Source organism: Manis javanica, chromosome X, assembly GCF_040802235.1.
Source record: "Manis javanica isolate MJ-LG chromosome X, MJ_LKY, whole genome shotgun sequence".
NCBI lineage: Eukaryota > Metazoa > Chordata > Mammalia > Pholidota > Manidae > Manis > Manis javanica.
This window is the reverse complement of record NC_133174.1, coordinates 88,573,283-88,600,805: the sequence shown is the minus strand read 5'-3', so window position 1 is coordinate 88,600,805 and position 27,523 is coordinate 88,573,283. Positions and strand designations below refer to the sequence as shown.

General features: G+C 36.1%; 1 protein-coding gene and 1 long non-coding RNA gene across 7 annotated transcripts in view; one reads left to right on the top strand and one right to left on the bottom strand.

The window, feature by feature from the left end:
• Positions 1 to 27,523, bottom strand: part of DIAPH2 (diaphanous related formin 2) — a 943,365-nt gene that overhangs the window by 190,362 nt on the left and 725,480 nt on the right. For all 6 annotated transcript variants that reach the window (XM_073227594.1, XM_073227595.1, XM_073227592.1 and 3 more), the window contains one exon: positions 17,425 to 17,560. In XM_073227594.1, the coding sequence (XP_073083695.1) occupies positions 17,425 to 17,560 (136 nt within the window). The remainder of the gene's footprint in view (positions 1 to 17,424; positions 17,561 to 27,523) is intronic.
• Positions 107 to 20,305, top strand: LOC118971021 (uncharacterized). The gene is made up of 5 exons (XR_012127372.1): positions 107 to 3,083; positions 6,173 to 6,255; positions 11,419 to 11,491; positions 14,020 to 14,065; positions 18,230 to 20,305. It is a non-coding gene; the product is annotated as an uncharacterized lncRNA (long non-coding RNA).

Below are 27,523 nucleotides of genomic sequence, written 5' to 3'. Positions count from 1 at the left end.
GGCTACAAACATGACGACAAAGTTTGTAAGAGTTTTATGCGGTAGAACATACTGGTTAGAAAAGTCTTATATTTTCTCAACAGGAATATAATTAAAGTTAGTTTGGAAATAAAACACTTTGCCTAGAGTCAAGGAATAAGGTACACCAAAGAATTTTAATGAAAGGAAAAAAAATCATGACTATATTCAAGAACAATGGAATGTGTGAGGAATACAAGTGCAGGTCCAGATTTCTCTGGCCACCCTTCACTATGGAAGGATTATCGGAGCGATGACACCTACCTTCTCCTGGGACATTTAGAAACATGCTGTCTAACCATTTGTCTTACAGAGTTACATACGGACATACCTTGAGGCAGGGAGCTGGCCCGGATAATCTAGAGAGCATTCTAATGTTTTATGGAAACTCAATCCCAGAAAAAAAATTCAAACGATTGCTATTACTCTAAGTGAACTTAGCATCAAGTGCAAACAGACCCAACAATAATGCTGCAGAATGCAATACAATAAGCCCTATCATATTACTCATAGAGAATGTGGTATAAACTATCTACAGATATGATACCGTAAACCACTGGGGATTAAAAGAGAAACAGAAATCTCTGCAGCAAAATATGTGAGACATCTGAAGCTGTTTGCTCAGAGTATGTAAAGGATTCATCAGCGAAAAATGTTCAAACCTACTTAAAGAGAGATGAGAACTATTTCTTAATATGTCAGAAGAGAGCCGAAAGAGATTGTTTCTTGACGTAAGTTCTCAGGGGAAAAGTTCTTTTTTATTTGCTACAGAGATCATGCTGGAATTGATGGGAAAAGATAGACATTTTGAAATAAATAGAAGCGGTCACTTGCAAGAAGAGATTATTTTTTTAGAAGTGGTTCTTGTTAAAAGATTCTCACTTGTATTCAACTTAAAATATTCATTTAGGTTCCATGAACAAAGGAGTGCAGTTTCCTTCTTTCATTAAGGCAAAACACCCAGTCCATCACGCAGGGCCCTGTGCTCAGAAGGGCCCCCTTCTTGGTTAACACTCTGCTGGTTTCTTGAAATTCTTAATAATCTTTGAACGAGAGGCCCACACTTTCATTTTGTGAGCCTCTCAAATTATGTAGCCAATGCTGCTAAAATAAAACCCATCTGTAACAATAAACTATCTTGATTGTCCATTTCCTAGAAATTTCTTATTAATACCTGTAAAAGATCACAAGGTCTTCAAAATAATGTAGTACTACTCCTGATAATTTCTTAATGCTATTTTCTTTAACAGTCATAAAATCATACCAAAGGAGTTTCCCAGTGGTTAAGTCACTTCCTTTAGAGGCTACACAAACTTTTTCAATCCACTCAAACGCGCGATTTAGTTAAGAAAACAGTCTCAACCCTCTAATTATCATTGAAAAGGACTGTTTGCTGAAAATAAAATTTAAAGCAGAAATGATTGGAATAGTAGCTTTGGATTTCCTTTCCTCTAAGTTCATACCCCTGAGGGCCTAGAGGGCAAAAATGTGGAACTAGAACAAATGGAAACTCACACATGTTTATTTGTGAGAACATCCATTAAGAGCAAACAAAAGGCCTTAAAGTAGCACAAATAAGGATAATTCTAGAACACGTTACACTAATAGTAAATAATTAATACAAGATACACTTGCTCTTCAATAGACATGTTCCTAACAGTTCCTAAAAGTTGTGTAATTCATTATCTACCTCCTCTCCAAGACCAAGGAATTCTATTTTAACATACCAGGGACATTGCTACTTCAGAGATTCTTCAGTGATTCACTTTACAAACTAAACACATAAAGAATACAAATGATCATTCTGTAGTAAATGATTTGCTTGAGTTCACTTTGGTATGTTGCAGTTTGAAAAACATGGCGATACCCACCCATCAAAGCCCTACAGACAACACAAAGACTCTGCTAAGTCCCCTGTAAACTTCCAGTGCCTAGTATATCTCCCTCCTTGTCACTGAAAGCTACTTGATTCTGACTGATCAAAAATTACAGGACTGCAAAGCTTGGAAGATAAGCCTCTCATTTTCAGATGTACAATAATCTGTTATGACTAAATTTAAATAAAAACAATTTTAAGCATTAGCAACGTGGAGTAGTATAGCAGAAAGGGCAGTGGGCTGAGGCAGGTCTATGCCCAGCTCTCCTATTTAGCACTAAAATAGCTTTATGACCTTGAGCCAGTGCTGTACCGTCTAAGGTGTCACACCTGTAAAAACAGAAGATGAGTCCAGTCATTGGCCTCTAAGGTGTTAAACTTCAGTGTGCAGCAGGATCAACTACAGAGCTCGTCAAAAAACAGATTGCTGTCCCCTTACTCCTACCCCATTTCTCATTCAGCAGAGCTGGGGTAAGGCCAGACAATTTGCATTACTAACAAATCCAGGTGAAAGCTGCTGATGAAGCTGCTGATTCAGGGACCACACTTTGGGAACCACTGCCCTAGGAGAATGCTAAGAATTTGAAGTGCAAGAATCAGAACCCATCCACTGTGGCGGGGTTCCTGAGGCACCAGCCAAAGTGTCACAAGGTGTCTACAGAGACTAGCAGTATTCTTTCAAACAAAGAAGCTCAAGCTGAACAATGGCAGTGCATTAGCCTGCCAAGTAGCAGTCAGAGCACGGTGGGGGGAAAGGCAGTGGGTGAGTCAGGATGAAGTCAGGAAGTTGTGACCCGAAACTGAGACTAATAAGATGACGTAAGGCCCTAAATTAGAAAATAAAACCAGGTAAAGTACAAAGCTGGGTGGAACATTTTGGCTTGCTGGCAAACAAAGGATGGGAGAGGATTCCTTAAAGCAACGAGTCACGACACAGGAGAAACAGCTTTGGTGAGATGGGACTATAGGAATGGAAGCTCCTGTGAGGTTCACAAGAAGGCCAAAGGGCTCTTGCCTTGTGGGCGGCGTGGGACAAGGCTTTGGTCGGTCTAGGCCCAGAGAGTTCCTAAAGGAGCTTTGCTCAAATAGTTTGCCAGCTTTACCCAAATGAAATTCTAAAAGACGCACTTCAGGCAAAAGGGGTAATTCCTGATGGATGGTCTGAAATGGAATGAAGAGCAACATGTGGGTAAGTGTAAATGAACACTATTTGAAAATAATTATCATATGGTCTTATTCTAAGGTGGGGAATACAAGAAAGGCCCTGCCGTCAATACTGTATGCCTTTCTAACTAGCTGCAAATAGTTCAATGTAAGTTTAAAGAATGTGTTATGATAGTCAATTTTATTATTACATAGATACACATAAATAGCCATTTACTTGTGGGCATCCATATAATTATATGTATGTACACATTATATACATATACACACACACTATAACATTCACTATACTTAACAGGCATCTTTACTAATGAGATCATCAAGCAATAATACATCCATATTCACTTTCGAACATACTGAAGTTCTATTGATCTCACACATATTTCCACATCTACCAAAGCACACCGAATATATCTATGGATGAATAAATACCTAACGAGTCAAGAATTAAGGTCAAAGTTTGATAAATTCTTTCTTATCACTTTTCCTAGATAAAACACCCCTTTAACATCAGTGAAAATAAAAACATGTGCAACAAAAGGTATCCATGTTCCTGAGATGCTCCTAGAAAATTAGTAGAATGGCACAATCTGGCATGACAAAAACATATACAGTAGGAGAGGTTTATTATAACACCTGGGGTATTACATTTCCAAGAAGATTTCGAATCAACCAAATATTTTTTAAAAATGGAGCAGAAGTGAAAAGAGGCCCTTCTACATTGTCTAATATAATTGTAAAAACACAATGTAGAGGGAAATATAAGAAAACAGAAAGAGACTGCTTAATTTGTTTCAAAGAGAAAATGAATTGCTGAGGCAGTTCTCACCATCTTGTTTATATATGGGATTGCTCGCAAATCATGATGTCACCCACCAGGAAGCAATGTATCATCAGGAAGAGTGCGACAGTGCAACCAGCCTGAGGAAGGGGACAGAGGTGCAATAGAATGATAAAGAGGCATCATTAACTCAAAAGATCCAAATGATGTTATGGATGAATATCATATAAAAGTATTACATGGGAATCAGAAGATAGTTTCAGAAACTGCCTATAAGCCAAAAAAAAAAAAAAAAAGAAAGAAAAAAAGATGTTTATAACAAAGGACTTACATTTTGTGAACTGAAATTTGGTATTTCTTGAATACCAGAGATTGAACAATGGACAACTTCCACAGCAAGAATTCCTTTCCCTACCACGCTTGTGAGACAAGCAACTAGTTTCTTATTCCTCACCCGACACCCCACAGCAAAAAATAAAAAACAAAAAACAAAAACCTGACATATGGCCCCAGTTTCCATTTAAATTATACCGTTTTTTCTTTAAGACATACTACTGTAGGAGTAATCAATGTCTGTGATGGTGCCCTCAAGATGCAGACTTGCGCTTTTACTTAGTAGGTAAGCTCCATTCAGTCTTTAGGTACTTTGTCTTCAAAGAGCCACATCCTTCTGAAGTGTTTGCTACTCAAGTCCAGAGCATATAGCATCTTTTCCTAAGGTTGTAATTACCTATGATTTTAACAGGAAGAATCCATATATTTCCTTATAAAGATGTTTACTTTGTTCCTCTGGGGTCTTAAAATGAGAAGGGGCCAAGGGAGGATGGGTGGGGAACTGTACTGCCAAACCCTCACCACCACTCCCTTTCTGCTTGTGAGGAGAGAGTAACTTTGGGGGGTTTCATTTACTGTCATGGTTACTCACATGAAAATGGATAGTTTTCAAGTGCTTGAGCCACAGTTGCTGAGCCTAGATTACTTAAAAGTACAGGCTGTATATACTTTGGGGGCTGGAATGTAGTTACACTTCAAGCTTAACGTAGCCATAGTTCATCTCTGTAGCTAATCTCCACTTCCTCTCAAAACAGGACCAGATAGCCCTTAGAACAAAGCTGCACTGACTCTGAGCGAAGAAAAAGAGATGCAAAGAACAGTATAACAAGACCTAACAGCATAACGGATTCTGGTTATGCCAGACAGAGCTCTGACTCACAACTAGTTGCCTCAAACAAGTAAAGCATCTTTTTAAAACACTGCAGAAGACACAGGGGAGACAGTTTCATATACCATACTGAAGTTCAATAGAACAAGGTCGGTTAAGCAATCTGTCCTGAGACATACACCTTTCATTTTCTATTGTTTTCAAATAAAAAGAGAGAAATCCCCTTTTCAAGTTGGATTGTTTAAATGCACCTACAGCTACTCTTGTCTAGCAAAGGATAGGCAAGCTCTCCCTACTGATGCATTTCAAAACAGGTTCAATTGGCAAAAGAAAGCAAGTGCAAAGGGTTTTTGACAAAAGAGGACTAGAGGGAACATATTTTCTTTTCACAGAAATACTGTTGTAAAAAATCAGAGGAGATGGCAACTCAAACCAGGGATGTATAGATACTGATGAAATAAACAGGGAACTTGGAAAACATCTTCAACTTCAAACACTTACTGACAGAATTACTAGCTTAAAAATTGGGAGGGGGGTTAGGTTATAAAAATGAGAGACTAAAACACCCAAACAAAACAGTGTATTAATGACTTTCAGATTATAGCACGGCCTAACCCAGCCTACTCTGAGAATGTGGTTCTTCCACCACAGAACCGTACAGGTCAGGGAAAAATCCCCTGGGGCCCTGTCCCAGGATCAGCAAGGTTGTGCTGCAGCTCCCTAGACCTGTACGCATCCATCTGTTTAGCAATGCTCCAGGTACTTCCTAGGCAGCCCTGTCCAGGGCTCTGTGAATAGGAAAGGCTAACTCAAATTCAGGAACTCTGAAATATCTCCTCTGATAAAGAAAGAGGTTTTTTTTACACAACGTACATTTAAAGTAGATTATAATACTGGTTCAAACAAATAAAAAGTATTATGCCACCATAGTTAATTGCAGTACCAAGGATGGTTATTTTTTGCTTCCCAAATGAATCATACCATCATCTTTTGAGCTATTATGAAATAGTACATGAAACCCATTCTTGATTTAGATGACAATCAGGTATTCAAAGTTTAAGTTATAATGTTTTTTCTAATGCCATTATAATGAAGGCATAACTGCTTTCTTAAACTATTTTTTCCCCATTTTTTCCCACTAACTATATTCAAAATACCATCTACTTTATAGATTGTTCATATGTGAAGGGAATGCCTGATGACTGAGGATTAACTAGGCATAAAGAAGAGAATGGGAGTTTTCATATATAAAAAGTAAGTGAAAAAAATGAAATATATGTTATATGCTGCATATGGTCCTGTGTGAGTGGAGACATACACACGGACATACATACATGTACAACAGAAGCCATTATTTCTTACAGAAGAGGCACACACAGAGGAGAAAGGCTGACAGTAACCCCTTAAGTAGGTTAATGGTGTTCAGTTATCAGAAAACAATACTGTGATTAGGGTGTGTCACCCATGCTCAGCACACTGTGGGCACCCAATAAATACTTGTATAATTAAATTAAAAATCACTGAAAGGTTTTTATCCATAATAATCTTTTTGCACATTTAGTGTAACAATAGATTTTTGTCCTGATTCTGAAGCAGCCTAGGGGCACAGGGATTCAATGTGGGTGGAACGAATATAATTAAAAAAAAAAAAAAGTCATTAGAGACTCAGTTGGGTTCAGTGCAGTTTGTTGGTTCTATGAATCTGTTAAGTGTAATTACTGACATGAATCTAAATGCATTTGACTGAGAACAGAGCCAAATTAATGGCAGTGTTGGTATATAACAGCTGTTATTTGTTTGACACTTTTCAGTAATAACAATTAGAGTATTAAAATATGTTACCAAAGTATTTCTCTACAAATCATTAGGCTGCCTTCAATGTGTTCTGGTCATTTCTTATGTAGTCAGGTTCATTGTTTTTACCCACCTGCTCCAATATTTTCATGGTTTTCTGCCTAGTAAAGTTACTTAAGGCTTACGGGGCAACAAGCACATACTGTAGAGAAAAGCCAGGTTTGTAACTGCCAGTGTTATGCATTTTCTACATAAGAACTGATGAAATCTTGTTAAATGTTCAACACAATAAAGACAGCTCATAGTTTTTGCAAATCTGAGTTTCTGTATTTAGAAAGAACTCTTAATGAGATCTAAAGTATATTACCTATCGTGTTTCACATATTTATTTTTGTCTCCTACTTAAAAGAATATTTTTAGTAGATGTAGAGATTTGTTTTACTGCTAAGGCAGATAGAATGTGAGTTTAGCACTTATTTCCAGTGAACTGATGCCAGAAATGTGACTATTTTAGTTTGAGGTCAGAAAAAAAAAATTACTAGTGGTAAGTGGCTCAAATGGGCTACAGGATAAAATAACTAGAACCTTCAATTAATTGCGGGTGTATTCTGGAATTAGTACATATGAAGCCCACTCTCTGGCACTTGTGGGCCACAATCACTAATGCTCAGAATAATGGCACAGAGACAGTAACAGAGTCCTAATGATCTATCGGTGATCTATATATTGTATACTGTCTCTCTCTGTACAAAAGCATATTTAAGCACTATATGCTGCATATTTCTACCTGAGCAAAATGTAAAGCCAAAAGTACCCTGGGGGTGAGGGTGGGGGTGAGAGAAGGGTTGCGAGTGAATTCAGAAAGATTATGAATGATGAAGAATCATGCCCAAATGGCTTTCTTTTTTTTTTGTGTGTGTGTGGTTGTGATATTTATTTTTTTTATTTTTATTTTATTTTGGTATCATTAATCTGCAATTACAGAAAGAACATTATGTTTACTAGGTTCCCCCCTTCACCAAGTCCCCCCCACATACCCCTTCACAGTCACTGTCCATCTGCGTAGTAAGATGCTGTAAAATCACTACTTGTCTTCTCTGTGTTGCGCAGCCCTCTCTGTGTCCCCCACTCACTATACATGCTAATTGTAATGCCCTCTTTCTTTTTCCCCACCTTATCCCTCCCTTCCCACCCATTGTCCCCAGTCCCTTTCCCTTTGGTAACTATTAGTCCATTCTTGGGTTCTGTGATTCTGCTGCTGTTTTGTTCCTTCAGTTTTCCTTTGTTCTTATACTCCACATATGAGTGAAATCATTTGGTACTTGTCCAAATGGCTTTCTATATACAAAATCAGATTAATCCAAATACCTCTTTCCTTAGGCATTCCAGTCAACCAAGGTTTAATTGCAGTGATTATTGCCATTAATAGTTTTCCTTGATATGTTCACTGAAATAGTATTACTATGAATGGGATCACAACACTGAACACTTATTAAGTGCTAAGCAAGTGCTAAGTGCCAGACAAGTGCTAAGAGAGCTGTGTATATGCTCTCATTTAATTCTCACTAAAATTTGAGGAGGTAGAGGTCATTCTTTCCTTGTTTTATAGGCAAAGAAGCTGAGGATCAGAGAGGTTAGGTAAATGACCTAAAGTTACATTGTTTAGGGGGTAGAGCCAGAATTTGAATTCAGGTTTGCCTGGCTCCCCAGGAAAAGAGGTTGAACTCATTTCAACTGCAGGCTCCCCAGTGAAAGATCTGTCTGAAGTGACATGTCATTGAGGGTCAGTAGAATCACCCAGAAGAATGCGCTTTATTACTGGATGGTTGCTACTGCATCAGCTTCTGTTGCACCTCAATGCCTTAACCCAGGGCTTGAACTTAGAAATTCAAGGAAATGTTTATTGAATAAATGACGGCAGTATGGCATGATGTTGCCTAAAGCAGACCTAGAGATGTTTCATTAAAATAACAAAGTCCCAAGTTTATACAAAATACCTTAGTATTTTAGAGCTAAAAGCTCTAAAGACTTGGGCAAATCTTTACTGTACTGAATAACCTTACTTGGGAGAACACCCCACAAATCTCCCCTGAGAAAAGAAACCTAGAGAACAAAGAGAAAAAGTACTGATTTCAAATAAACATAGATTTATTGAAATGTTGCTAATGTTGGGAGCAAGGCAATATAAATAAGTGAATTATCAGCCAGATATTCTTTTCTTCTTCTTAGATAAGGCTTTATGAGGTCAATGATTATTTTTAGGTCCACCATGTATACACACTTGTTTGGCTTTGAAGTAGCATCTGTGCGCTGTTTACTAGCATTTGTGAAATATGGCAGAATGATGGTACCTATATTGTCTCAGTAATTCATGTTATTGGGGAGGTTTTAACATTACTGGGATGAAGTCCATTATTTATGGGTGGTCTAATCTGTAATTCTGGTTACTGTAATTTATGTCTGGGGTATGATATTAGGAAACATAGTTTTGACCTATTCAGATAAAAATAATATAATGTGAAATGAATTCATTTACTTATAAGGTGTTATTATTTTATAACTTGGAAAACAGAAAAACAAAATTGCCATTCACTTCTAAGGACAAAGTTTCGATGTTTAAGTTTATTGGTTAAATTTTGCTACTTCACTCTCAGAAGAGTGACTAATCTTCAAATCTGACTAAGATAGCTCATTCTTTATAATCATGCTAGAAATAAATGGACAATTCTTTCTTCCATATAATCTTATATTAGGAGGAGCAAAAACTGTTCTTGATTAAATCATATTTTCATAAGAAACACATTTGGAGTTTCCAATTTGAAAACATGCTTTTTAAAATGCATTTCTTTTTATTGCTGCCTCCAAGTCCTTGCAATTAATTTGCTGACTTACCATGAACATGAAAAGAGACTTGTTCGCAAATATTATAAATATTTGGTAAGCTTTTTGTTCTACCTAAAGAATTAATTACTTTTAGTGGCCCCCAAGTTAATTATCATCTATGTTAATATAATGAAAGGTTGGAGAATACAGATTATACCAAATACTTTGCATAGTTTACATACTGTTTCATATTTTCGAGTACGTTTATTGATTTAGCATATTTTTGCCACATTTAGTTTTCTCAATTTTACATTTAATAAATGGTGTATTACTATGCATGCTCTAATTATAATTATTTGGGAAATGGTGCAATAAATGTTGGTTAGATGAATGAAATAACCCAATATGTCAAAAAACACCAATGCATAATTATATATTGGTAAAAGTGTGCTGTTCTTAAAAAAGAAAAAGTCCTGGTTGTCAGTGAATCTGTTGCCTGTGAGTCCCACTGCCTTGTTTTCCATCTCTTCTATGAAATTTTTCCTTCCTGTTACCACCTTCTTAAACTGTCACAGGTTTAAACTTCTTTGAAGAGAGAATCAGGTATGAGCGGACTCCTTTCTTTTTTTCACCTTTCACTGTTCTTTCTGAGCTATATCCACCATGTATTCACCGCTCCTTTCTTGTGCTCACTACCCTGGTTATCCCCAAATAAACTCCTACAATCGCCTGACTCTCCTACCTCATCACACCCCGCTGCCGGACTTGGAAGACTCTTCACCATCTTTCCAACGTTCTTCCCCACTTTCCTACCATTTTACAATTGAAACCATCCTCTGCCAGCGACGGCAAGGAAGACAGTGGCAACAGCAGAACATATTTACTGAACACGGAACTCTTTATCAGACATCAGAGATATCGACAAGTGATTGGTAGGCTAGAGTATAGATAACACCAGGCTCTGTGGGTTATGTCACTCAGCTCTCACAATAGCAAGGAAGGTACCATTATCCCATTTTACAGATGAGGAAGTAAAGGCACACAGAGATGAAACACTTCGTCAGAGATTACATGGGTAGTCTGCTGTGGACCTGGGACTTGAATTTAGGACCTATTCTCTTAATCATTTTGATGTACTTTCCTGTGGGCCAATGAACATACGTTACATGAGGCCTTCTGCCTCATGTGCTGGCGTGAACTACTGCTGATGCTATTCCCATTTACTTGAACAGTTTTGCCTCTTCTTGGCCAAATATTACCCATCCTTCAGTGTCTAGTTTGACTGATACATACAGAGACTCTACTTAGCCTTTGTGAAACCTTATGTCATTTTACCAGACTTAACGATTTCCCCTTTTAGATAGTTCTACATGATCTCTATTATATATCAGTACAATATTTGCTGGCTTAGCTTTATTTCACCTGAAGGTTGCAGAATGTCACCCTAAAATATGCCACTTTGGCATAAGGATTATTTTGAGCTGAAGGCAATTGAGAAGAAGCAGATACAAGAAAAGCTCTCTGCCCTCCCCTATTTGACAAAAGCAGGCCATAAATTTGTAAAGGCATCCCTCTTCCCCTCTTCACCAGGAAGAACAAAAGTTAATCACCAAAGATACTCTATATGGACCCTTATCAGTCCAGAAAGGGCATGGAAGGAACCTACACTACAAAGTTTACTAACTAGCTCTTATCTTCCATTATCTTAGTTCCCCCATATATTCACCTTCCCACAATTTGCCACCATAGAAACTCAAAGTCCTTTACCTTTATCTAAAAATGTATTTTTTTTTTGTTAAGATGCTATACAGGCAGACCATGGAGATATGACAGATTCAGCTCCAGATCACAATAAAGCGGATATTGCAATAAAGTGAGTCAAATAAATTTCTTGGTTTCCCAGGGCATATAAAAGCTATGTCTACACTATACTACTAAGTCTATTAAGTGTGTGACAACATTACATCCAGAAAACAATGTATGTACCTTAATTTAAAAATGCTTTATTGCTAAAAAGAATAACCATCATCTGAGCTTTCAGTAAGTTGTAATCACTGATCACAGATCACCATAACAAATATAAAAATAAAAAGAAAGTTTGAAGTAGTGCAAAAATTACCAAAATGTGATATAGAGATACAAAGTGAGCAACTGCTGTTGGAAAAATGGCACTGATAGACTTGCTTTGATGCAAGGCTGCCACAAACCTTCAATTTATAAAATTTCACAGTATCTGTGATACACAATAAAGTGAAATGCAAATAAACAAGGTACACCTGCATAAGCCCAAGTTCTAACCACCCCTTTGAGTTACTCATACTGAGTGTTGGCAAACCTTTGCACGATACATGCATTAATAAATATATTTTTCTCTGTTGATCTGTCTTTTTCAGTCTAATTTACATAGCCACTGCCAATCAACCCAACATGGGTAGTGGGAAAACAGTTTTTCCTTCCCTACATATCTCTCTGACAAATTCTAAAATTCTTAAGGATGGGGAATATGTCTTGAACTTTTTCCAGATTCTTCAATGAGCACAAAATGACACTTGCAGGAGCAGCAAGCATATTCTAGACCACGTGTTATGTAATGTACTTAATTATCTCATTTAATATTCACTAAAGTGATAGTAGGTAAATGTCATTTTCCTATGTTACAGATGAAGAAACTGAGGCATAATGAGATAAAGGAACTAAACAAGGTCACAAAGCAAGTTGGTGGCACAGCTAGGAATGCTCTCCACTTTTTAAACATACAGACTAATAATTTTTCAGTTATGCCATTCAATGTCTGCAAAAATTACTGTCTCTATAACATATAATCATGTCTTTTTTTCTTCTTTATAATTAAAAAAGTACTGTATTTCTTATCATAGGCTTTGCCTTCTGATCTTCAATTCTCTCAAAACAGAGTGTTGAAACATGGTATTTTTTACGGCTTTAACTTGAAAGATAAATTCTCTGGCAGCCTGGTTTTCATGATACCTTTACTTAATTCTGAGCACAGTTGATCACATCTAGATTACAGAAATAATCTTTTGTGTTTGCTTCATCCTATTATTTTCCTGAATAATTAAATTTGAAAATATTTCTCTTTGATGAATTATATTATTTTGCATGCCAGATAAATATATCTTACTATTGTTACTTATTAGCTATATGGGATCATGGGAGATTTTAAAAAAGGGAGGGCTTTGCAGTTGTACTAAGTTGATACGAAACAAACTTTTCAGAAAGCATATATGTGTTTTTAAACTTGCTTGTAATTTTCAAATGGCTTCTTTGCCCAAGGGACTCTTGATTTGACTACCTTTGTTAGAGGTAAGACCCTGATTCCCATGGTATGTATCTCTAATCACATGGGCATGAAATATTTCTACACTCTATATAATATGTATCTCGTGATGGCAATCAAATTTTCTATATCTCTCTCAGTGGAAAGGACAATTACAACATTCTTTCAGTGGAAAGTGGATAATACGGTTCTAATTGGACATATTTAAAGTTCTCTAAATCACTTTCTGATTGTACCTCATTCTCATGTCTCCTAAGGATTCACATTTTATTTAGTTCCACCATGCCTCCTCCCAGGCTCTGCAATTGATTTCTACCTAGTTAACAACAGCATCTTTTATAGGACACTGTGAGAACCTCACCGACACTGAGTTCCAACTGGACACCCAACTACCCAACTCGGTTCTTATTTCTTTTCTGCAAGTTTTCATCTTCTTAAGTTCATTCCAATACCAATGGAAGGATCTCTTTTTGAAACATATTTATAAGTACTAATACACACATACTCTTAAGTGTAAAACAATAATAATCAAAGTATTTGTAACATAGGGGCCACAAATCAAGAACCTAATGGTGAAGTTTACTATATGATCTGTAAATAGCGATAGAGTAATAATACACAAAAGATGAATCCTATTTTAAATTGGCTTTCCCGTTCAGATCACTCAGCTAAACATTTACATAAAGACTTATTTGGATCTTTATACTATGGCTTCACTGATATTTGAAGAGGTAATTAACAAAATACTGGCAAATAGAAATATATACTACAGACACAATCAAAGTATTTCCTTCCTTCTTTTCCTCCCTCCCTCCCTCCCTCCCTCCCTTCCTCCCTTCCTATTATAGGTATATCTTTAGGGAAATAGTGAAAGGTTGATAAACACTCAGGCAGAGGGAGGGGGATGGTGTGGGAGCAAGGTCATGTTCTTGGCACAAAACTGGACAGACTCTCTTGACTACTTGCTCTTTTCATTATTCACTCCAGAGATTCTCAAAGAGTGGTCTGGGGACTTGTGAGGGCTTCTGAGATCATTTCATATATGCAGGGTCAAAACACATTTTTGCCTTTTTCTCTCATTCTTTCATGAGTGTTTTGTTTTCCAGAGGCTACATGACGAATGATACTGCATTAGATTGAATGTAAAAGCAGGTACGAGACTCAAGCTGTCTTTTATTGAGCCAGACTTTGAAGAGATTTCCAACACTAGTTTTTTCTCTACTTACTAAGTTTTTAAGAGGATTTTTGGAAAATAAAGCTACTTTTCATAAAAAATATAATTTAGCATGTAATAGGTTTGCTACTGTTATTTTAATAAAATTTAAAAACTATGCTACATTATTTGTGTCTCCGATTTAAGTCTAATATGATAAATGTCCATATATATATATATATATATATAAAAAACCCCAAAATGCAACAGGTATTTGGGGTTCTCAATGATTTTGAAGAATATATAAATGGCTTCTGAGACCAAATACTTTCAGAACCTCTGATTTATACGTTAACCTGGCGATCTCATTCAAACGCATGTGTTATGGGTTGAATCGTGTGACTGATTAAGATGACCCTCATTAAGATGATTGGGTAGGTTGGACCCTAACCCAATATGGCTGGTGTCTTAATAAAATAGGGCCATGGGAAGAGACAAACTTGCACACAGGGAGAATGCCAGGTGAAGGTCAAAGTTACGCTACCACAAGCCAAGGAACTACCACAAGCTGGGAGAGTGGGCTGGTGTAGTTGTTTTCCTAGCATCTTCAGAAAGAGCAAAGACCTGCCTAGGGCTCGACTTTAGACTTCTGGCCTCCAGAACTGTGAGACAATAAATGTTTATTGTTCTAAGCCATTGAGTTTGTGGTACTTTGCTAAAGAAGACCTAGAAAATTAATATACCTTAACTTTACTCATAAAAAAACAACGATTCCCAATTCTGTCTAGTCCAAACCTCTTTACTGAGTTTCATACAAACACATACAGTGGCTTCTTAGACATTTCCCATTTTTACCAGGCATCTGAAAATGAAAGATGTTCAAAATGACACTAATCATTACAACTTTCCTGACAAAAATCTGCTCTAATTTTGAATTATTATTTTTTCTTTATGAAGGGAGCCAGCCACTTTCTTTAATGCCTCCTTCCCTCAATTTCCACATCTAATCAATCATCAGGGTCAGTCAGTTCTACCTGTTAACATCCCTGTGACGATGGTGAATTTTATGTCAACTTGGCTGGGCCATGGTGCCCAACATTATTCTGGATATTTCCATGAAAGTTTTTTAGGTGACATTAACATTTAGATCAGTAGATTTTGAGTAAAACACATTGCCCTTTATAATATGTGTAGGCCTCATCCAATCATTTTCAAGGCCTGAATAGATCAAAAGATTGACCTCCCCTGAGCAAGAGGAAACTGTGAGCAGAATGCCTTCAGACTTGAACAGCAACATTGGCTCTTCCCTAGGTATTCTTGCCATCCTATCCAGCAGATTTTGGACTTGCTAACTTCCATAATCCCACAAGGCAATTCCTTAAAATAAGTCTGTCTCTGTATATCCACATTCTGTGGAACTCTAATACACCTCTTATTCTCAACCTTCTCTAACCTCACTACTAGTGTGTTAATTCAGGCCACCTTCATCTCTTGTCAGGACTATGATAAAACCCTCATAACCTCTGTTGTCTCAGGTCCTTCCCTTTCCAATCCATCTTCTATATTACTGTTAAAATGATCTTTCTAAGAAGTCTGAGCACAAGACTTTCCTGTTTGTCAACATTCATAGGCTTCCCACAGCTTTCATACTTAGCACAGCCAAGAGAATGGACAATCTGTCTCCTACTGCTTTTGTCCTCTTCTCTCACTACTCCTCCACGCACAGAAGGGAGTAACTTTCAGCACTATTGCCATGCTGTGCTCTAAGCTTTTCCTAATTGAGTGGTCTTCAGTCAGGACCAGTTTTTTTTATCCTTATTCTGAAGTTTGTTTGCTACATTATGCAGATACTATTCCATTTTACCTTGGCTATTTACTTTTTTCTTCTTTTACAATTGTTATTATATTTATTTCCTAGATAGAAAAGATAACCATAGTCAATTCCTAAAATTTTTTACATATTTTAAAGAAATGGAGAATAAATTAATGGTATAGATATCATTTCAGATGATAGGCATGAAGAAACATTACTGAAGAATAATTGATAATTATCAGTAATTATAATGAGTAATCAATTCATATACATAATAATTAGTAATTAACTCTGGCCACAAACTGCCTAAGTTCAGATCTTCATTCTAACTCTCACTATTTTTGTGAACTTGGGCAAGTTAACTTGATTTCTAGGTGCCTCAGTTTCCTCATCTTAAAATGAGATAGTAGTGCTTTCCTAATAGGGTTTTATGAGTATTAAATATGTTATATATATGTAAAACTTCTTGGCTAGTTCCTGGTACATTCTAAGTGCTATATGTTTGTTGTTTTGTTTTGACAATGGCATTGGTAAGTACCAAGATTCTATAGCCGGACTACTTGGATTCTAATCTTCGTGCTAATACTTCCTATTTGTGGGACATTGGGCAATTCTTAAATGTCTTTGAGCCTTGGTTTCCTCACCTGTAAAATGAGATAATAATAGTACCTACCTCATAGAGATGTTATAAGGATTAACTGCCTTAAAACATGTGAAAATCTTAGAACAGTGCTTGGCATATGTTCAACATCATGCAGTGCTTGCAATTTTTACTGTCATCATAGTTAGAAACAGACAGTCCATATTAATCATATTATCTTGTATCTCATTTAGATTTTATTTTTAAATTCTCAGCCCACAGTGGCAAAGGCTATGCTTTTTCATTCTTAAATTTTCAGAGTGTAGCTACCTGGTGCTAATCATTTTCTTCACTTAGCCTCTCTTCTTTAAAAATAAAAGAAAATAAAACTACAAAACCCACCTTAATATACAGTCATTCTTGCTAACCAAGATAACAATTTACTTTATGTGGACATACCAGAATTTCGTTCTTATGCTCACACATGAACAAAATGCCTCTTTTTATTTTTTTCAACTTATAACTGTGCTGTCAATATCCATTATGACTTGAAATGTTCAAGCCCCTAAGGAGGAGGGTTAATTGTTACTGCACTGTCAACAGACATGTGTCAACAAAATGAAATTAGAGCTGTAAGGTTCATCTCCCCATGAGTTTTTGTCTTTTCATCTCACCCTCTTCTTTCCTCACTAATGCCTCAACTAGAACATAATATAATTTGGTAAAATAAATGAAGAGCAAAAGACTGTTTCAACAACATATTACCTTGCATTGATTATCAAAAATCCTGAGGGCTCAGAGTAAGGTGACAAGAAATAGAGATAATAACCTGAGAGAACTTTGACACAAGGAACTAATATTGTGAATTTTCTACCATGAACACAGTCACTTTATAGTCCAAAATTAACTAAGTGCAAATACTGTGCATTTCTTACACCTCTTAAAAAACTGGAAGTAGTTCATACCTTTGTTTATATCAATGAGCTGTTTCGTTTTCTTCTGGCGTTCTAACTTTTCTTGTTCAGCTTTCTCTTTTGCAAGCTTTGCCCTCCTAATCTTCTCTTCCATTTCTTTTTTCTTGTTGTTTTCTTTCACTGCTTCCTGTACACAGAAACAAAGTCAAACAAAAATTCTTCCATTACTTAAATATTGCAGAAGTCGTGCAATTTTAATATCACATATACACACATGTGTGCATGTAGGCACTCAGAGATGGAAAAGTGTAGTGGCTTCAAGGTCCATGCATTTATTTTTGAGAGAAACAAATGATCCTAAGAAATCTCTTCTTAGAAAGAACTTAGAAATAACTCAGGCTTTAACTGCCATTACATGGGTTGCCAAAAAATTAGGGACATGAATGTTTACAGATTTAGCAATAAAGATGCTTTCTTCGTTGTTGAAATAGGACATAGTTTTGATAAACAAGAAAAGGTTTAATATGGGAATATGGCTTAGCAACTATTTTACCACTTTATTGTATATTCCCCCCTTATCTGCAAAATGGGGATGTAGAAAAAAGTCCCTCATAGAACTTTCATCAGGAGAAATGACACAGACTTACTTGTAAAGTGCTTAGAACACAAAATCTGTGACAGTGAGGATGGTGGTTGTAGGGGTGGTGGTAACAGTGATATCTAATGGTGCAGGGCATGAAAAATCAGCCCTATTATCACAGGAAAAAATACCTGCAAGTTTAATGGCTTTTTATATGTGAAGATCTTTAGAAATGCTTAAACATATTTCAAGTTATTGTCTCTTTATTTTTTACAGATTATTTACAGAACTCAAGTCCATCAATAGATTCCAGTAGATGGTGTGGGAGAAAGTTCAAATGAAGTGATCAGCTGGAATAATCATATTAACTTTCTTTGAATTCAGAGAAGTCACTGATACAAAGACATATCACCTGCAGGTTCCTTCCATCAAACTGTTCTATATTTCTTTCTATTATGAATGATTTTACATACTTCATAGCATGTACCAACTATTTCACAAAAACAATTTTGTTCCAAAAACCCCAGTGAAAAGGACGCAATAACAAGAATGTATCTATAAGGCTTAATTTGGAGGTATTTACATTGAAATATTTTTTTCTTCATATTAAAAGACACAATAGTTTTTAAAAACCCTGAAAATATTTTTTAAAATATCTCCTCACTTGCAAGAATTATTGGTACTTCTCCTTTCTAGTACCCACTCCAGGCTAGTACCTATAGAGCTAGGAGCACAAAATGATCTGGCTCCTGCAGATAAACTCAAAGACTAACACTTAAAATAAGCTGTAATAACAGAATCATAATTTTATTTTATCTTTTTATGTTTTGAACTATTTCTTTATTTCCTTTAGTTTTTTTTTATATTGAGGTACATACAATAAAATGCACAAGTGTTAGTGTACAGCTTGACGAATTTTGATCTGTGTATGCACTCATGTAACCATCACCCAGACCAGGATGTCACACATTCACAATCAGTTTTAGAGCTGGATTTCTCAACCTCAAACTATTGTCCCTTGGGATTCCATAATTCTTCATTGTGGAAGCTGTCCTGTGCCTTGTTAGATGTTTATCAGCACCCCTGACCTCTGCTCACTAGGTGCCAGTACTACCCCTCCCTGGTGTGACAACCAAAAAATGTCTCCAGAGATTGCCAAATGTTACCCACATTGAGAACTACTAGCCTAGGGGGTTTCATAGAGAGAATTTATTCACAAAAAAGTTCAAAGCGCTTGCTCTGCTGAATCCAGCTTCTTTTCACAGATGTGGAAACTGAGTTCAAAATGAGTTTCAATGTGTGCCTAAGGTCACACATTTCAAATTGAAAAGCTGGGAATAAAACCCATGTCTCTTCACTTCTGGTTTAGTTTTTGCTTTGTTCTTTAAGGAAGAAAGGACAATGGATATGGAACCAAAACCACAAGAAACCAAAGAAAAAACAAATAAGACTTAATCGAAACTAAAAGCTTTTACCCATCAAAAGGACACTGTCCCAGAAGAGAGAACTCAGAGAATGGGAGAGAATATTTGAAAATCATTTATCTGGTAAAAAAAATGTGAAAACTTTTATAATTCAACAATAGAAAGACAAATAATCCAATTAAGAATGGGCAAAAGATTTTGAAAGATATTTCTGCAAAGAAGATATACATGTAGCCAATAAATACATGAAAAGATGTTCAATATCATTAATTACTAGGGAATTGCAAATCAAACAATAATGTTCCACTTTATACCCACTAAAGCAGCTACAGTAATTTAAAAAGTAAACATAATAACTGGAGAGGAAGTGGAAAAATTGGAACTCTTTGCATTGCTGATGTGAATGTAAAATGGTGAGTCACTTTGGAAAATAGTCTGGAAGTTCCTCAAAATGCTAAACATACAGTTCCAATATGACCCAGCAATCATATACACATATCCCAGAGAAAAGAAAACAAATGCTCATACAAAAACTTTTACAAAAATGTTCATTGTTCATAGCAGAATTATTCCTAACAGGCAATAAGTAAAAACAGCTCAAGTGTCCATTAATGGATAAATGGATAAAGAAAATGTGGTATATATCCAAACAATGAACTATTTATTATTCAACCATAAAAAGAATGAAGTACTGATACATGTTGCATAACATTGAAAGCATTATACTAAGTCAAATAAGTTATACACAAAAGGCCACATATGGTATGATTCCATTTATATGCAATGTCCAGAGTAGGCAAATCCATAGAGACAGGAAGAATAGTGGTTGCCAGGGGATGGGGCTGTGGGGTGGGGGAGTAATTGCTAATGAGTATGGAATTTCTTTTTGGGAATGATAAAAATGTTCTGGAATTAGATAGTGGTGATAGTTGCATAACCTTGTGAATAGTCTAAAAATCACTGAATTGTATGCTTCAAAATGGTGAATTCTATAGTACATAAATTTTATCTCAATAAAAACTAATACAATTTAAAATATATGTGTTCGAGAAAAGGACTGAAATAAAATTATAATTCAGGAAAAAAGACAATGTGAAAAGGCAACATATATTCGAGCTCTGATACTAAAAAGTTATATGATCTTTAGTAAGCAAAGTAAGAGGAAGCAAGTAGTAGAAGAAAGAAGAGAGGTCAATACATGTGGATATTTTATTACTGGTGAAATCTCTGATCTGGTAAACAGTCACCAACATCTGGGTGGATTCTTCTATTATCAATCTAATGACTATTTAGCTGCTGGGTGCTATAATCATTCATTACAAAGATGGAAAAACTGGTAACTTGAATTTGTGTTTTTTCTTTGTTCTGATGATAACAGCTACTCTTAAATGGAAATCTATTATGTGTCAGATGATTTCAGTGAATAACTTCGAATCTTTATAGAAATTGTGCAAATAACTATCATTTGTTCTCATTTTTTAGGTAATAAAATTTAGGTAGGTAGGTTAAGGGAGATGCCCAAAGCTACCCAGCTACTCAAGTACCAGAACCATGTATCTTTGGGTGCACTACCATAATGCCTTCTGAATATAGTTGCCAGATAAAATACAGGACACTCAGTTAAATTGGAATTTCAGATGAACCATGAAAAAATTTTTCAGCGTTAAGTATATCCCATATAACAGCTGGGATATACTAGAAAATTCATGTAATATTTAGGACACATTGATACTTAATGAGTATTCATGGTTTATCTGAATTTTAAATTTAACTGGGTATCTGGTATTTTTATTTGATAAATCCTATTCCTAAGACTGCTGATTTTTTTATAAGCATTCTTTCATAGAGTAAGATCATCTAATGAAGACAACTGAATTTTTACAAAAACACAAAACAAGCCCAAATCTAAACCATATTTTGAGAAAAGATATATGATATAGATTACATTTTGACATGTGCTTCATGGACTTGAATCATACTGTTGTGTTAGTATTCTCCATACATTTCTTGAAAACAGAGCAAAACTAAAAAAAATAAAAGTTTATATGAAAATCTGAACTGATACAGTTTGGGGTAGAAGAAAATAATTACCATCAAAGAATCACTAACAGAAATTTGGCATACGTGAATATGTGAAATTCTATAGGAAAGGGAGGCTTGCAACTGCACTTGTGAGACATGGACATAGATCTCAGAAATGATGAAACAGACCAAGTCATAGGTCCATCAGTTTACATATTAAATGTTTCAGGAATAGATTTAACTACAAAATAATCACCCAATTTGAAATGGCATTTGTAATCCTGAAGAGACCAAAACAGAAGTTGAAGAAAATTTCTGTGGTCTGGCATTAATGAAAATGAATGAAAGCATCTACAAAGGCATTTATTTTTCAAGCACTACAGCCTGTGGAGTAAGATTCTGGTCCTCATGTTACCAGTTCTGTCTTCATGAAGAGGCCTCACGCTGAAAGGACCCAATTGCTCTTGGTGTTTTTGATGCCGGGGTTCTTGTTCACGAAGCCAAAGAATGAGCTTCACAGTCAAGGTAGGAGAGCAAGGTACAGGCTTTTATTTAGAGATAAAGTGAGAGGACAGAGCTCCAGGCTCACGTCAGGAGGGGACAAGAGAGTCCCTTGTTGGCTCATTGTCTAGGGGTTTTATGCGCAATTGAGGATTTTCAGGAATGAGGTAAAGGGTTAGGGGTGAAGACTTGTAAGACCACCTGCCCTGCCCCCAAGGTGGGCTGGGTTGTTGTCTGTTTGCTTGGGTTGTTTATAGTTGAGATTGCTTACCAAAGTAGTCTTTTGCCTAGGTTGCAGATTACGATTAGAGAAGGGAAAATAGCACATAGTTACAATTAAAATAAACTGGGCCTTTTAGAGGATAAGGTAAATTTTACATTGTCATGATGTAATTGATACAATAAAGTGATGGTTTATGTTGAGATACTTCTCTTTATCTGCAGAACACTCAAACATTCCAGGTGAAGTTGCTCCTGGCCTTTTGAGCTTTAAGGGATTTCACTGAAGAATTTCTATATTCCTAGTCATGTATACAAATCTTTACCCTAGAGAATTAGTGTGACTCTGACTTTGCATAATGCTTAACACACAGTTCTGATAGGGACTTCTTTGCATATTGTTACATTGTTCTGACTGTAGTTATCTTGCTCTGTTTTTTTCTCTGGAGGCCCCCACCCTACTCTGACTACACCCACTATCCCTGTCTCATTTTCACTCTTTGGCTCTGGCTTTAGGAGATTAGGGATGGGAACTGCTTAATTCTCTCTACTTAAGAAAAAAACATTTCAAAGGAGAAAGGGAAATCTTAACTATGGTTTCCCATCAGTAATCCTTAGTTTTATTAGAGTGAAAGATAAGAAATTTCAAGACTTGGTTGAACTCTCCTAAAAATATAAAAGCTGATGGGGAGAGAACTCCTTTGAGCGATGGAATGTATTCTTTTCATCCTAATTCCTACAAAACAAAACCCCAAGATTAGAATAAAGCATCAGGAGCAAATTTAAGCTCAGGTTAAGGGGAAAAAAAAAGAAAGCACCGTAAATACCTGACTGTGATTAGCAACACTTACTATTTGTCAAGCCTCAATAAACATTTTAAAACAGAAATTTATGAGTACTTAAACATCACTCTTAAGTAAGCATCAATCATCATTTCTTGGGTTTGGGAAATGCTAACTGATCAGATTCCATCAATGTACTGTGTTTTGTTAAAAGGATGCTAATGGGGAAAGTGTTTTGGTGGTAACCTCATACAAGATAAGAAATGTTTACTGAAAGAAGTCTCAGTTTTACTGGTATATCTGTTTTTTCAAGAGTCAGTAAAAAGTACAAAAGCAGCAAAATGTAACAGAAAATGTCTCTAGGATTTAGTGCAAAATATATTCACCAACCTAATTTTAAATCTCTCTCTGAAATCTCTGTTGCCTCACTGAAAAATATGAATAAATTAAAAATCTTATTTCCCTTGCTGTGCATAATTAATAAATGAGCCCTATGGACTAAAAATGTCATATGTAAAAAAAAAAAAAAAAACAAGTTCATGTAAATGCTAAGACCTCTCATTTATTCCAATTAAGCTTTTTAAGAAATGGATGAAACTGGCAGAGAAAACTCCAAGGGCTCAGATGCCAGCCTCATTCATGTAAGGTCTCCATGACATAAGCATCTTCCAGTCTTGTGATATTTGAAAACAAAAACCATCACCACCAAAAGCCTCTCCTCACTTCCACTGTCTTCAGTGGCTTCCTTATACCAGTGCTGACTGTAGAAAGCACTTTGCAAGCACTATGATCCTGCTGAAAGCAGACAGTTTCTTTGAGAGATGAGGAAGCAGAGCAATTAGGAAGGAAAATGGATCTTGAAGTCAGATAAACCTGGTTTCAAATCCAAGCTCCCATCATTTACCCTAAAAGCTATGTGACCTTGAATAAGTTTGTTACTTCATTTATTTGAGCTCCAGTTTCCACAACTGCAGAATGGAGACACTGCTATTCAAATCACTTGGTTGTTAAATAGATTAAGGGAAATAATGTTTATAGAAAACAAGGAAGACAATGCCTGGTACAGTAGACATGCTTAATACACGGTGATGCTGATTATTATGTATAATAGAAACATCTGAAAGTTTGAACAGTAAGAATTTGATCATTAAGACACAGATGGCTACATGTGTTTGTCCTATGACTAGTAACCTACCATCCTGACATAGTCTACCCTCATGAGCATACTGAACATGATTTTCAATTGTAGCATATTATTGGCATCTAAGGTAATTTTAAAAATCCATATATATCACTATCAATCGGCATGCATGGGGGAAAAAAGGCTAGAAATCTATTCGTTTTTGGATCATCCTGGATACCTATGTGAATATACCTGGCAATACTTGTGATTCATTACAGTATTGGACACTGTATGAGAGTTGTGTCACACAGCCATAAAAGAATGTAAATTGGAAATATCCTGGTGAATAAATTGGTAACTCTGGTGCCAGAAGCATACTGTGATCACACTGCTGAGCATTTCTTCATTATCAGGAATTTTAGAAGGATTCATAAATGATACTATATAAAGTCATTTGGCAACAAAATAAGGAAACCTGGTATGTATTACATTGAAAATATTCTATACACTAGATATGAGTCACAGAGATATTACTTTTAATGAAAACTCAATGATGTAGGTGAAATTCTCTCCACATTTTTGTCTTGAAATCTTGAGTTGTCCTAGCATCTGATTGTCTCTTAGCTTTAATTCAAACTGTGCTTTTAGAGTTGTTTCTTTACCTTCTTTGTATTTTATGGTAACCACTTCAGAATTTTAGATTGTTTCTTTTAATTGCCTCTTTTTAAAATAACATAGAATGCTTAAAATTTAAATTAAAAAACTGCTGACATGGATATTGTAAATTCCTATCTTTCTTAGATAAGTATGGTGATTCTAAGGCTTCATTTTCTATGCATCTTGTTGAGATTTCTAAAAATTCCCAATCTGTAATTTAATGCCCAGAGTAAAAATGATGGGAAAGAGGACTATTTATTTTGTTCTTCTGAAATCAGGGCCCATAATCCAAATGTTCTAAGTAGAACAGCATACCCCTGTGAACAAAGGATGGTGGTTATGAGCTGAGAGATCCAGTTCAAATCCTAACTATCTAGGGACTATCATGTTTTATCCCCTGGGGACATTTACTTAACTGCCATAAGCCTCCTTTCCTTATCTGTGAAACGCCTGTACTTCACAGTTTTGTTTTGTGATTTAATGAGAAATTGCATATAAAGCCATTAAGCACAGTGCCAGGCCCATACAAAGTGTTCAATGAATGGTGGTGGTTATTATTATTTCACAGTGGGCAATATCAACATCCCATACAACTCAGGGTCTATACTCCATTTCCCCCAACCCAGGAGTATGCCCGCATATGTGCTTGTACACTGGGTCGAAGGAAGAATCTTTTTGACATGGAAATCTTACAATATCAGGTAAAAATATGATGAAATGAAACATACACTCTTTCTGATACCCACAAACCTTGAATAGACAGTAGGACTTGCCCATTTGAGCTGAGAGAAAAAAGGTATAGATAAAATGAGCAATGGGAAGCTTTGGGGAAAAATTCTTGTGTCAATATACCATATTTGACAAATCTAAAAAATGAAACCACAGTATATTTTGCTATGTGGACTAATGGTGAAATTCATGCATTGTGTTACTTAAGGTTCAACACTTCTTGCAGAACTGTGGCATAAACTGAGAGATGAAGTTTCCTCAGGGAAGACAGTGGTTTTCCTTTCCTTCTTTTTCTTTTCTTTCTTTCTTTCTTTTTTTTTTTTTTTGTGTGTGTGCTACTGTTTGTTTTTGAACATCTGGAGTTAGTGTGGTCATCTCCATGAGAAAATGAAGCACATACTCCCTGAGAAAAGTTCATTTGTTGGAAAGTGTAAGATTGTTTTTATTTATTTATTGTGAATATTTATCTCATACTCAGGTATTCACTTGGTGTGACTAAAAGTTTACAGAGGGTCAGGAGAATTAGCCTATACTCAGTCTTCTACCCCAGTCTTTGCTAAGTTTTCTTCTACTTTTTCCATCTTTATCCGTAGATGGTTGCTAGTCCTGATGGAAAACCTTCTGCTGATGGATTTCAAATAGAAGATAAAATGAATAGTATAACCCTTTTGCTTATTGATGGGGTTCTTCCTTAATTCTAGGCATAATAGGAGGCAAAATAGGTAGAGATGGAAAGGTCCAGACCAAAGAACTAAGGTTATAGCAGCAGTGTGCTTTCACTGTTTCAGGTATGTCCTGAGCATGGCAATTCCAGGTACAGGACCTTTTCATCATTTTACAAAACAAAATTTTCATTAAAAAAATTATTCTTCCTTCCTTCTTCTCTGCTTCATATAGATATCTAATGTATTCTTTGCTTGAATTGTTTTGGCTAATGACACCTTTTTGCAATTTGCTGCAGTTGGGAAACACAGACCCCAATGTATGCTACCAATAGCTGATGTACAACTTGGGCCAATGTCCCTATTTGTTAGTACAAGTAAGGGCAAATCCTAAAAAATACCAAAGGTAATAGTAAATTAGGACTCATATACTCTTCCTGATCTTTCTCACTCCCATTTTAGAATGATCATGTCAGGTTACAAATGGGAAGGTATAATATGAGCTGAGTTTTTCAGCATTTGAACAAATAACTGAACAACCAGATAGTTAGAGGAAAAACCTGTATAAGATGTAGCAATTAGCCATTAGATTTTTTTCTGCTGTGACTGGGGAAAAATCAAGGCTCTCCATTAAAGAAGGGAAGAATCCTACTCTTTCATTAACATCAAGCAAAATTAGATCTTCCTTTTCTAAAGTTTCACTGTGTTTAAAGGGCATATTGGATTGAAAGAGTCATGACAAATGCTCGCGGCAGTTTTCAGCTGTAGTAACTATGCTCTGAGAGTCAGTACTTCTGAAGACTTTATCAGCACTATAATACTGGTAAACTTTTTCTTTCCCAGAAATTTCCACTTATGGTACAAGTGACCTATAAAGGTTCTCTTATGTAATATCTCATGAATACCTCATCAACCAATCAACTATGATTGTAACTGCGAGGTATAATTTGTTTTCTCATTGGGGTAATTGAAACCTTGATTCACTTGCTCAAGTACTTAGGTATCTCAGTAATAGACATTGAACAAATGCATTGATATTACAGTTAGATGGAGATTAAAGTCATGCTTATTAACCTATGTAAATATGGTATGGATGATAGATGTATATAAGTCACAGGTAACCTGCTCAGCCAAATCAAACAAAATAGACATTTTTTGCCCTGTTAGATTCCTGAAATACTATGTTTCCTTCTTCCGCTAGACCTAATTATTCTCTCTTCATCTCCTTTCTGGATTATACTGTCTCCCATTGTGGATAAAGTGAAGGTTGCTGTGGCCAGGATTCTCACCTGGCCCTGGTTGACTAGCTCACTGCACATGTGTGGGGCAATACATTGCTATTGACTCTATAAATAAAGAGCTCCGCCCAGTGCTCTGGGTGACACGGTGGCACGGCAGTAAGGCAGCAGGAGAGCAAAGTAGAGCCTGGAGTGGTGGCAGTGCCGAGGATA